Consider the following 13,145-nt stretch of genomic DNA (forward strand, 5'->3'; position numbering starts at 1 on the left):
TCAAATTCTACTGAAGAATATTGCCTCAGTACGTCACGACCCAATATAACATTGCAGCACAGATTTTTCAATACTCGAAGGATTATGCCAGAATGAGTCCGATTTTCTAGGGTTATGGTTGCTGAGTGGACTTGAGTAACGTTTGATTGGTGCTCTGATGTCGCCATTGATACGCTTTGGCCCCAGGGCTTCGTGGTTAGACCGTATTGATTAATGACTTCTTCGTCTATGAAACTCGTTGAACTTCCTGTGTCGATCAAGGCTCGGAGACTTATTCCATTTACCTCGATAGTTGTGATGCATTTTTCTGTCCCACTTGCTGCTAGTGTCAAAAATAAAGACTCGTTTCCACTTTGTTCGTCATCGTTTGTTACTATAGCTGCGTTTTGCAAGGCGTTCCCTCTACACACTTTCGCAAAGTGGCCTTGTTTGCCACATTTAAGGCAGGTGGCTTGAAAAGCAGGGCACAATCGACGAGGATGGCGTGGGTTTGCACAGAAGTAGCATTTTTCATTTTGAGAATTTGTCAAATATGTATTAGGTTTCCGAGTTGAAGCTGTAGCTGCGGCAGTGGGCGTGGATTGTGCAGGAATTGGCGAGGATTGACTGACTGCAGCGGTTTGTTGTGGAATGAAACTTTGCGATTGTATTTGGGCAGATTCTAAGGCACGAGCTTGATTGTGAGCTTCATCTAGCGTAAGAGTCATATTTTCAAGTAATCGTTGACGAATTGCGGAAGACGATAGACCCGCGATAAATGAATCTCTGATGAAATCTTTTTCGTATTGGTCGGCGGTAACTGCTTTAAAACAGCAATCTTTAGATAGTAGTTTAAGCGCTTGAAGGTACTGGTCGACAGTCTCACCATTCTGTTGACGTCGGGAGGCCAGATTATGGCGTGCGAATATCTCACTCTTCGGTTTGACGAATAAACATTCCAGCGTAGACATAGCGCTGTTATAGTCACTTGTTTGAGCGATATATTCGTAAATATTTGGCGCTATGCGATTAATAAGCAGTTTATATTTTACCGCATCAGTTTCGGCTTTGCATTCTTGAAGAAAATTTTCAAAAGTCTTTTTCCAATGGAGCCATTTTGAAGCATTTTGGCTATCCAACGGATCTGCTTCGAATCTTTCGGGTCTAAGATACTTTTCCATTTTTACTGTTCTGTCTTACACGAGTTTTAAAGGAAATTTAGCGTAATAAATTGACATGGTATGAGATTAATGAGAATAAATAATAAACCTGAATCTTAGGCTTTATTACGCTAAAACAAAACGATAGGAAAATATTCAATGACAACTTCAAATTCATGACATTCTCCAAAAATCTTGTACCCAGAAATAATTGTTTATGGACTTTTAAAAATTTTATAAGTGATGGTAAGGCGTATATTTAATATTGTAATGTGGAAATGAGTAAATCTTTACTACATTTTGCAATACTTATTAATTTTAAAAATCCGTGGGCATTCGATTTTATGGTGGCCGGAAAAATAGCAATTTAATTTTCCAACCTTACATTTTACATAATTTTACACAGCCTGTATTTTTCACAAACTATCGTGTAGGTATTTTTTGTTGTTGTTAAGTATTAAGGCTTATAAAAATTAATTCTTTCACAATTCCCATATTGGTTTCTATAAACATGAAATTAGTTTTCCTGAACAAAATTCTTAGTGGCCCATATATTCTTTTGAGTAGGTAGTATAAAAATAAATAGTATTGGTAGTAGCAAAAATAATTTAGTTGCTATATGACGGCACCGCTATCCTAGGAAAACCGATCTTAAGCGACCAGGCGCTCGTACTAGTTCGCGCCTCTGCCGCTAGATGCCGCTAAGCTCACTAGCGCTAGTGTCGCGTGGCACGGCGGCACACCGCGCCAAGCTGCGGCCACCTGCGGCCCCCAGTCGCGCATGCCACACGCTGCCGCACCCAGTTTCCGAACGGCGTGCGCCATTTTAGGTTATTATCACAAATTATTTTTACCGCGACTCTGCAATAATATGGAATGGACGAACGAAAAATTACTAAACTTCATCAAAGACTACAGAAAATGCACAGTACTATGGGATATAAGAAACCCCAACTATAAACATAACGGCAAGAAACGTAAAATCCTTATTGCTTTCGGACAGAAGTACGGAATGGACGAGGGCGGTGTAAGGAAGAAAATAAAGAATTTACGGAGTGCGTTTCACAGAGAACACCATCGATTGACGAGTAAGATGAAGGATGATCATGAAAGCGATGACGTTAGAAAATGGTTTGCGTATGACGCCTTGAAGTTTATACTGGATGTCACGGGACCTTACATGACTAAAGTAAGTGCTAATAAAATATATTGGTATAAATTACTTTTAACTTGTGTGTCTTTACATTGTTTGATTTTCTATATATATATGGGTGACAATCAATTTGTCATGAATTTGAAGTTGTCATTGAATATTTTCCTATCGTTTTGTTTTAGCGTAATAAAGCCTAAGATTCAGGTTTATTATTTATTCTCATTAATCTCATACCATGTCAATTTATTACGCTAAATTTCCTTTAAAACTCGTGTAAGACAGAACAGTAAAAATGGAAAAGTATCTTAGACCCGAAAGATTCGAAGCAGATCCGTTGGATAGCCAAAATGCTTCAAAATGGCTCCATTGGAAAAAGACTTTTGAAAATTTTCTTCAAGAATGCAAAGCCGAAACTGATGCGGTAAAATATAAACTGCTTATTAATCGCATAGCGCCAAATATTTACGAATATATCGCTCAAACAAGTGACTATAACAGCGCTATGTCTACGCTGGAATGTTTATTCGTCAAACCGAAGAGTGAGATATTCGCACGCCATAATCTGGCCTCCCGACGTCAACAGAATGGTGAGACTGTCGACCAGTACCTTCAAGCGCTTAAACTACTATCTAAAGATTGCTGTTTTAAAGCAGTTACCGCCGACCAATACGAAAAAGATTTCATCAGAGATTCATTTATCGCGGGTCTATCGTCTTCCGCAATTCGTCAACGATTACTTGAAAATATGACTCTTACGCTAGATGAAGCTCACAATCAAGCTCGTGCCTTAGAATCTGCCCAAATACAATCGCAAAGTTTCATTCCACAACAAACCGCTGCAGTCAGTCAATCCTCGCCAATTCCTGCACAATCCACGCCCACTGCCGCAGCTACAGCTTCAACTCGGAAACCTAATACATATTTGACAAATTCTCAAAATGAAAAATGCTACTTCTGTGCAAACCCACGCCATCCTCGTCGATTGTGCCCTGCTTTTCAAGCCACCTGCCTTAAATGTGGCAAACAAGGCCACTTTGCGAAAGTGTGTAGAGGGAACGCCTTGCAAAACGCAGCTATAGTAACAAACGATGACGAACAAAGTGGAAACGAGTCTTTATTTTTGACACTAGCAGCAAGTGGGACAGAAAAATGCATCACAACTATCGAGGTAAATGGAATAAGTCTCCGAGCCTTGATCGACACAGGAAGTTCAACGAGTTTCATAGACGAAGAAGTCATTAATCAATACGGTCTAACCACGAAGCCCTGGGGCCAAAGCGTATCAATGGCGACATCAGAGCACCAATCAAACGTTACTCAAGTCCACTCAGCAACCATAACCCTAGAAAATCGGACTCATTCTGGCATAATCCTTCGAGTATTGAAAAATCTGTGCTGCAATGTTATATTGGGTCGTGACGTACTGAGGCAATATTCTTCAGTAGAATTTGATTTTGGCGGTCACTTACCTCCATTAAAACTGTTCGCCTTAGAAGAAGCTTATATCGACCCCGTCGATTTATTTGCCAATATGTCACCTGAATGTCACCCGGTTGCAGTGAAATCTCGCCGATTTGCGCCTCAAGATCAAAAGTTTATCGAAGATGAAATTAAGAAACTTCTAACTGACGGAATCATTGAAGAAAGTAATTCGCCATGGCGCGCTCAGGTCCTCCTGACAGGCGGCGCGCAACACAAAAAACGTATGTGTATAGACTACTCGCAAACAGTAAACAAGTATACTTACCTAGATGCATATCCTCTTCCTAACATCGAAGACGTTATTGCGAAGGTTTCAAACTTCAAAGTATTCAGCAAAATCGACCTAAAGTCAGCCTATCACCAAATTCCCATTATTCCTGAAAATAAGCCCTTAACAGCCTTTGAAGCAGCGGGCAATTTATATCAATTCCGCCGTATCCCGTTTGGGGTGACGAACGGTGTTGCATGTTTCCAAAGAGCTATAGATTCAATAATCCGAAAAACAAATATTGATGGAATATTTCCATATTTGGACGACATAACTGTATGCGGGAAAGATAAGAAAGACCACGACGAAAAACTAAATACATTTTTAAAAATCGCAGAGAAGTATCACCTGACCATCAACAAAGAAAAGAGTCAATACGCTTTGACAGATATCAGTATTCTTGGATATAATATAAATAATGGAATTGTAAAACCCGATCCAGACCGACTACGTCCGCTCCTCGATTTAGCATTGCCTCAAGATTCAGCATCCCTAAAACGAGCCATAGGACTGTTTTCACACTACTCTAAATGGGTGCCCGACTTTTCAAATAAGTTACACCCGCTAACACTAGTAGAGAAATACCCTTTGGACTCCAGACAATCAGCTGCATTTGAAGAAATTAAACGCCTTATATCTAAGTCTACGCTGTCCGCTATCGATCCTGATGAAACTTTTACTGTTGAAACAGATGCATCAGATTATTCCATCGCTGCCTCGCTAACACAAAATGGCCGACCTGTGGCATTCTTTTCGAAATCTCTAAGCGACAGTGAGAAGAACTACCCTATCATCGAGAAGGAAGCTTACGCTATAATAGAAAGCCTTAAAAAATGGAGACATTATTTACTCGGACGATCATTTTATCTCGTAACTGATCAAAAATCAGTAGCTTATATGCTACAAGGGCATGCCAGTAAAATAAAGAATGATAAAATTCAAAGATGGAGAATAGAACTTTCAAATTATACTTTTGACATCAAATATCGTCCAGGAAGTCAAAACACTGTAGCAGACGCTCTGTCAAGGCAAGTTTGCTGCGCAACGTCAACCGATGACCGTCTAAAGGAATTACATCAATCACTTTGTCATCCGGGTGTGGCTCGGCTAACACACTGGATTAGGTCTAAAAATTTACCATTTAGCTGTGATGATGTAAAGAGAGTCCTATCATCATGCCCTACATGTGCGGAAATCAAACCCAGATTCAGCAAATCAACCGGGACTTTAATAAAAGCTACCGCTCCTTTCGAGAGATTATCTATGGACTTCAAAGGGCCAATACCATCAGCAACGCGAAACAAGTATATTTTGACAATCATAGACGAATACTCAAGATTTCCTTTTGCGTATGCTTGCTCAGATATGAGCACGGAAACCGTCACAAAACACCTGAGCGAACTATTTTCTGTATTTGGATACCCGGCAACTATTCATACAGACCAAGGGACTTCTTTTATGTCCACTGAAATGAAAGACTTTTTACACTCTAAGGGCGTGTCCACAAGCAGATCCTCACCTTACAATCCTCAAGGAAATGGACAGGTCGAACGCCTGAATGGCACTCTATGGCAAACAATTCGCCTTGCTTTGAAAACTAAAAACCTGCCTATCACCATGTGGGAGACTGTGATGACACAAGCGTTACATAGCATCCGCTCTTTACTTTGCACCTCGACTAATAAGACACCGTACGAGGGAATGTTTAACCACTGTCGACAATCTTCGTGGGGGCAATCTATGCCAGCGTGGCTACAGCCCGGCAAAGTCCTCCTCAAAAAATTCATTCGTGCAAGCAAGTACGACCCTCTGGTAGAAGAAGTTGATTTAATAGAAGCAAATCCCAGCTATAGTTCAGTGAGATTATCTAACGGAAAAGAGATGCTGGTTTCGAATCGCCACCTCGCTCCCAGGGGTGCAGTGCCACTAACGGACACTAACACAAATGATCCTACTCCTATACACGGTGTAGAGAATGAAGAAAATCATGATTTTGAATTCCATGGAAATGAAGTACTTACAGATCCCATTGCTGGGCCCTCTGACCCCGCGACTGAAACAACCCAAAATGTCGGAGCTCCAGACGTGACCACAGAGCCAACTCCTAGCCCTTTTATTCCGAATGAGCCACGTCGTTCGGCTCGAGCTCGACGGCCCCCTTCCCATCTGTCGGACTACGTTCAGGACTAAGGAGGGAAGAATGTCATGAATTTGAAGTTGTCATTGAATATTTTCCTATCGTTTTGTTTTAGCGTAATAAAGCCTAAGATTCAGGTTTATTATTTATTCTCATTAATCTCATACCATGTCACAATTATTTGAGAATTAATCGGTTATATTATAAGTACGACAGTACCTATTTACTTACACGTTATTGCAGTGTCTCCACCTTTAAATCTCTCCACCATGCATTTTGCACATAACCACTTTGCATAATTTTGGTAAATTACATTTAAAAATGATGATAGATCTTTATCGCCAGGGAAGATATAGGTACGTGGGTCCCCATATAAAAATCTCGTTTGTTTGGGCTATCAAAATCAAAGATATTAAATTTGTTTATTAATCATAATATTCACAATATAATATGCCTACCTATTAAAGTTTCGCAAGTCAGGTAGGTATAGGTATAGTCACTACATCCTAGACTAAAGTGGTTGTTAAATTTTTTACGAGTAAGTTAGATTTGGCCAGTGAGACGCATTTGTTGAATATCCAATTTTTTCACAGAGAGAAGAACAATCAAACTCTGCAGAAGAATCATTTCAAGAAGAAGATTATGAGAACTACCAGGAACCTTTTGATATAAGCACTCAATACATTCAACTAATGGACGAATCGCCAGAAAGATCTAAGAGTCCAGACAAACAAAAGTACCAAAACTCTCTAATAGCAAGTACTGAAGAAGATGAATACGATCTTTTTGGCCGCTCTATGACCATGCAGTTGAGAAAAATGCCAGAATTAGTAGCGTTAGACTTGATGCAGAAAATGCAACTAATGGTATTCAACGCGAAAAAACAGCTAAGCAAAGCGAAGAACAAGACAAAAGTAAAAATACCTCAGCCGGTGTCGCACAGTGTCCCATCTACAAGTACGAAGAGAATTCGTTCAGCGTCTCCTATGTCACATAACTCATATAAGTCGTCCCCTCGGTCATCACCCATGTACAAGTTTGAAACCATTAGCCCTGATGATACTTGTGTGGAAGACAATACCGACAAAGATTTCTACGAGTACATGATCACTGTAAAAGATGATAAACAGGATATTGAAAGAATAAATAAAAATGCAAGTAACGATTTGAAGCATCAGTTGAAAAGGAAAAGCTTAAAGTCGATTGATCCTCTAGAAGTAAAACGTATTAAAGATTAAGAAAATGTTGGGCATTATATGAGTCGTGCTCTTTGACCTGTTACACTAAAATACTACATAACTCATAGGTACGAAATAAATTTTATTCAGGAATTTTTCGCTTCGGTTATTCCACATACCTAAACGCCCGTCGAGGAAATACTGCATAAGTATCCTTGTCATACAAACTTCTGTTGCATAATGGTTTTATTATTTGATATAACCACATATACTTTGAGCTATATAGGCTGAACCTAAAAAGCCACGACTTTCAGGGGCACGGGAACGCAACTGCGCCTAATCGACGATTTTGGCCGAATTAATTTAAATTTGTAAGTAATTTGTTTTGATAATTTTTTCACAACACACCTAGACCACGCTAAGTTTGCACTGACTTGACAATGCATACGAGTAGGTATATATTATATATCCCTCCTAGGAGAGCTATAGTGCTAAAACGTGCTCGGACTATTATAATATTCAATCGTTATGCTAATCCAATAGACTCATTGATAACATAATATACCGAGTAAAATCTGGGTGGTAGCTCAGAGGTTTTTCAGGCTGAAAGAGCGAGAAAGTGTGTGCTCAGAGTATTTTCAGGATAAGGAAGCGCAAACCATAGGTACATACCGTACCTACAGTACGTGGGTGAAACTACGCCTCTTACCTCTAAGTAAGTATCTGCCATCCTGGAGTTCCTTTCCAAATAGAGATATACCTAACAACCTACACCTAACAACAGTCTCTTTTTGGCCCAGTGGTTGACTAGTAGAGAATGCCCTATGGCATTAAGTCCGCCATTTGTACTTATAATTTTAAGTGCAATAAGGTTTAAATAAATAATAAATATATCGCTACAGTTTACGTTCTAAACTTTCTAAAGTATCTATTACAGTCTAATTGTTTTATGTACATACATTTGTAAGTACAAATATATTAGGGATTGTAACAGTTACTTTAGAACGTGAACCAGTAGCTTTTATATTTTTTTGTTCATTTAGTTCGTTACTTTTTTGCTGACTGTACATAATTATCCTAAGGGAAGACACAATTTTCCTTGATGTACATCCAGCGGCAAAAGCGCATGGCCACGATATGAATGAATACTACCGGAAAGGAAAAACTTACTACTTAATTATTTCCCTTATAATTATTACTAGGGCGTAAGGTTACCATACTTTGTTGAACCTAATAAATTAAGGTTAATTGTAAAGTTAATTGAGGTTGCTCCTATTTTGTCACATAAGTAGATACTTACGTGATTTGCTTTGCTAATACATATGTGTATAGGTAGGTACTTATTTACGGAATAATATGAGATTTTGTAAAAATATGTTGGATTGTTGTTTTGAGTAGATCTGAAAAAAAAAACTAACAATGTTTTTACCAATAATAAAGATCTGTATTCTTAGCTTAATATTATTGACGAAACGAAAAAGGCTTTTAAGACACCTACGATATTCTAGAACAAGCTAGCGATAAAACAACAACTAAGGTAAAAAAAGGTTTAACAACTACTTATTAAGCTTTAAATAATAAGCCAGTTTTGTTACGGTTGAGACCAAAACGATTGTTATTATTGTTCGTTTATTTTAGCATTAGAAAGAAGGTAAGCTATCTTGACTAGGGCTTGCAATATCGGATGGTTTCCAATTCCGGAACTGATTTTCGATATTGGATTCCAATTCCGGAATTCCGGAACTGGTTCCGGAATTAGGGTTTATCATATTTTTATTCGATTTTTTAGTAAAAAACAACAAAAAATGTGAAAACCTCATACTTTACGTTTATTAAAATTAGTATTGTTTAACAGAAATTTAATTTAAAGTAGGTACGTTTTTTTACCACCTTATTAAAATGGTTACTTTTATTCACTTCAATGATACGGGGTATTTATTTGGGGAAACTATAATTGCTAGCAAACCATTCGATGCATAATTTTATAAAATAGTTAAATATAATAGCTTCCTACTCTTCCTAACCTAGTAGGTAGTGGTGTTGTTTAAGAAGTTTAAGGTCTAAGTTCGGCTTTTTCCTTCCTAGTTCCTAATTATGATTCAGAATATCATATATTATGTGCTTCTACAGGATTCGAAATCGTTAATAGAGAAAATCTCTTTTTCTCTGAATTCAATTCAAGATAAAAGGTCCAAATATTATTAAATTTCAATTCTACAAATTCGCTTATGTAGGATTCAGACTATTCTGATTCTGACTATTCTAAGCAAGTAAATCGCTCTGCTTTATTGTTTTTTTATGTTTTTATTATCAGCCCATTTTGTCCCACTGCTTTAGCAAACGGAAAAATAAAATATACCTATACTATAGCTCACTGAAAACTAAGAAGCACTTAATAACGACAAAAAACACCCGTACAGTGTAGTTTCTTAACAATTTTTAATAATAAAGGTATTAAAACGTACAAAAAGTACTTAAATCCAATTCCGGAATTTTCGATATTGAGTGGTATCAATTCCGGAATTGTAATATCGGAAAATTTGTCCGAGATTCCGGAATTTCGAAATTCCGGAATTCCGGAATGCAAGCCCTAATCTTGACATGTCTTTTTATTAAAAATCACCATTGAAAAATAAGTCACACCAAATATGTTATACAGTGGAAACTGGATAAGTGGAATCGCAAGGGACCGGCTGTTTAGTTCCGCTTATCCAGGTTTTCCATTTATCCAGTTTTCCACTTAACCAGGTTCAAATAAAACGTTTTCTCACTTACAGAGGCTCTCGCTAACAGAGGTTGTGGATGCTAGTAATGTCGCTTATAGAGGTCACGTATGGTATGATCAAGACTTAAATAAGCATCTTTTATTAAATATGTATGTAGATATGTATGTACATATTAACAAAAATAGGTATGTAATCCTGACTTTAAAAAAAGCAATACTGTAAATAATCCACAGTACCTACTCGTATACAATTTTCAAAATTACAAAAACAAAATCACTCCTAATATTTATTTATGCAAGAGAAACCAGTAAGTATGGTTAAATAAATCAATGTACCGATTGTACTTTAATGCAAAAAAACTGAACGATGTGTGATCTCATACAAAATACGTAGTTAAAACACGAACCATAATGTTAACGAAACAAACTACCCTCCTTGTGACGGTTTATTAAAAATACAAATTTTATAACGCCGAGCTGTTCCACTCATAGAGGTTTCGGGGACGGCTGCTTCCAGTTACAGAGGTAGAAATAAGAAATTTCCGAAAAAATGGATTTCGCTTATAGAGGTCCCAAAATTCCACTTATAGAGGTAATTCGTTGCCAAGGGACTGGAACCGAGAACTTGGGTCCACTTAAAGAGGTTTTCCACTAACCCAGGTTCCACTTATCCAGTTTCCACTGTAATTATAAATCATATAGGATCTTTTACATTCTTTTGCTTTCATGAGTAATATAAACGATTTTTTTTAAAGCGTTTTTCAATATTTTTTAATAAAAAGACACGTCAAGATTATTTACCTTCTTCCTTCCTTCCTTTCAGTTATTGTTAGGGAAAATGCGCACTTCACAAATATGGACCGTCTACGTCTGTTCCCGTACTTTCTGGTCACCCTACAGAACACACGCGATTACAATTCCGCACAATAATTATGTACACATAATCCCGGAGCATTCATAACAGTAAACATGTCTGCTTGTAAATTAACAATATTTATATTAATTTTTTACTTCAGTTTCGGAGACACTAAAATAGTTATTAATAAATGTTGCCCTTTTGACCAATATGTAGGTTTCAAGAAACATTGCAAGAATGATACGGGGGTGTACAATTTTACAAATTACAATTTTGGGGATGTGGTTATTTATGACAAGGATATTGCGGAGACGAGGAAGAAGGTGTTTGAAGTGTTCACGTTGGTGCCGTCGAAGTCTCGGAATTTTAGTATGATTAGAGCTTTCGACATGTCCAGGAAATTCAATAATTACTTGCTGGAGGTAAGATAATCTTTCACTTTTAAATATCTAACTATACCGTTAAATCACTCCACTAAGTCCTATACCTACTACAAATAATGGTCCACAATTTCTTCTTTTTGGTTTTGTCTTTTTAGGGTTTCGTAGTCACCTAGAAGTTTCGCCATGTCCGTCTGTCTGTCTGTCCGAGGCTTTGCTCGGTGATCGATAGTGCTAGAAAGCTGCAATTTGGCATGGATACATAAATGATGCATTGCGACAGAACGGTAAAATAGTGTGGGGTATCATTGGATAGGTATTTCAAAACGAATAAGGGTCTCCAAAAAAACATTTATGATATAAGTAGTTAATATTTTCGGAAATAATCGCTCCTAAAGAAAAAACCGGCCAAGTGCGAGTCGGACTCGCGTTCCAAGGGTTCCGTACATTACCCAATTTTTAACAATGTATTTTTTATATGAAGAAGAAATACATTAATTTTAACGCCACAACATAGTACATGAAAAAAAAGAAAGACATGCAGACATAAAAGACATTTGGACGCTAAAATAGGATCCCCACTCAGCCGCGGCAAACCATGGCGCTGGTTTTCTGGGGGGAATGGTCATTTTTTGGCTATTATCTTAAATAACTTCTAAACTATTTATTTTGAAATGACAAAAAATGTCAATTTGAGATTCTCAACATGAGTTCTTTCATTTGATATGTAACATGATATAGTTTAAAAAACATTACTTTAATTTTCTCATTTACCCCCCAAAAGTGGCCTCCATGTGTAAAATTCATTTGTTTACGTAAGATGTCCGTCTTTGGGTCACAAAATTACATATGTGTACCAAATTTCATCTTAATTGGTCCAGTACTTTTGGAGAAAATGGGCTGTAACAGACGGACAGACAGACAGACGCACGAATGATCCTATAAGGGTTCCGTTTTTCCTTTGAGGTACGGAACCCTAAAAAGTATGTGTGTGTCAGTTATTTACTGTATAAATCTATGGTTAGGCTAGGTTGTAAACAAATGTAGACCACATGGTGGGCTAAAAAAGAAAATCCTGAAAATCCCAAGTGTGTATTCTTTTCTTTGTTTTTTTTTTTTAATGTGTACATAATTTCTTTGTTTTGCTGTTCTAATTATCTTATTTCTTTCATCTTATTGTCCTGTGTATGTGTGTTTTATGGAATAAATGTCTTTCTTCTTCTTCTTCTTCTTCTTCTAATAAAGAAAATACATAGAATAAAATACACGAATATCGATTAGGTACTTGCCGTTTTAGATAGAGCAAATAGTCGATAGAAAATACCTCATCTTAACTAGGTACCTACCTACTCATAGGTAAATTAGAAAAACTAAGTAAATAATATAAATTTAATCACGTCATTCAACCGTTGTTCTCCTATTATTATCTTTAACGACGAAAAATATTACCTATACATATTCGTCGTATGCCTGCTTAATTAAATAATCAATATTTTATTAGAATAATATATATGTATGTTACCTATATATAAACTGTTTGCTTAGACAATCCTGTAACATCAGCAATGATTCAATAATATGAGTCAAAATAACAAAGAATTTATAGTTGTTATTGTAGTTTAATCTAACAATTCTTGGTATAAACATCCTCCTATGTTTACCGCAAGGATCACTAGTTATGACTCATTTCTTAATAATTAGGAACTATGTTTATAATTATAATTATAACTATTATTAACATTATCAGTAAGGGATTTAGGGGATCCAAAAGTAATTTTCCTAGATAGACCAATAGTGGGACCGGATTTTTGCACTAAAAGTTTTGAT

General features: G+C 37.0%; 2 protein-coding genes across 2 annotated transcripts in view; both read left to right on the forward strand.

Moving 5' to 3' along the window:
* The first annotated feature begins 1,867 nt into the window (after positions 1–1,867).
* On the forward strand, positions 1,868–7,421 carry LOC134796598 (uncharacterized). The gene is made up of 2 exons (XM_063768769.1): positions 1,868–2,328; positions 6,773–7,421. The coding sequence occupies exons 1-2, from the start codon at positions 1,921–1,923 to the stop codon at positions 7,415–7,417; spliced, it is 1,053 nt and encodes a 350-aa protein (XP_063624839.1). The 5' UTR covers positions 1,868–1,920; the 3' UTR covers positions 7,418–7,421.
* A 3,607-nt stretch (positions 7,422–11,028) lies between these two features.
* The window catches only part of LOC134796516 (G-protein coupled receptor Mth2-like), a 48,235-nt gene continuing 46,118 nt past the window's right edge, over positions 11,029–13,145 (forward strand). Inside the window, exon 1 of the mRNA XM_063768703.1 lies at positions 11,029–11,360. Coding sequence (XP_063624773.1) covers positions 11,052–11,360 — 309 coding nt within the window. The 5' untranslated portion in view covers positions 11,029–11,051. The remainder of the gene's footprint in view (positions 11,361–13,145) is intronic.

The sequence above is a fragment of the Cydia splendana genome, chromosome 13 (genome assembly GCF_910591565.1).
Source record: "Cydia splendana chromosome 13, ilCydSple1.2, whole genome shotgun sequence".
NCBI classification, from domain to species: Eukaryota; Metazoa; Arthropoda; class Insecta; order Lepidoptera; family Tortricidae; genus Cydia; species Cydia splendana.

Coding starts and splice junctions, on each gene's coding strand:
- LOC134796598 (XM_063768769.1), top strand. CDS start 1,921: ATGCCACACGCTGCCGCACCCAGTTTCCGAACGGCGTGCGCCATTTTA. Junction 2,329..6,772: donor CGGGACCTTACATGACTAAA/GTAAGTGCTAAT, acceptor ATTTTTTCACAG/AGAGAAGAACAATCAAACTC.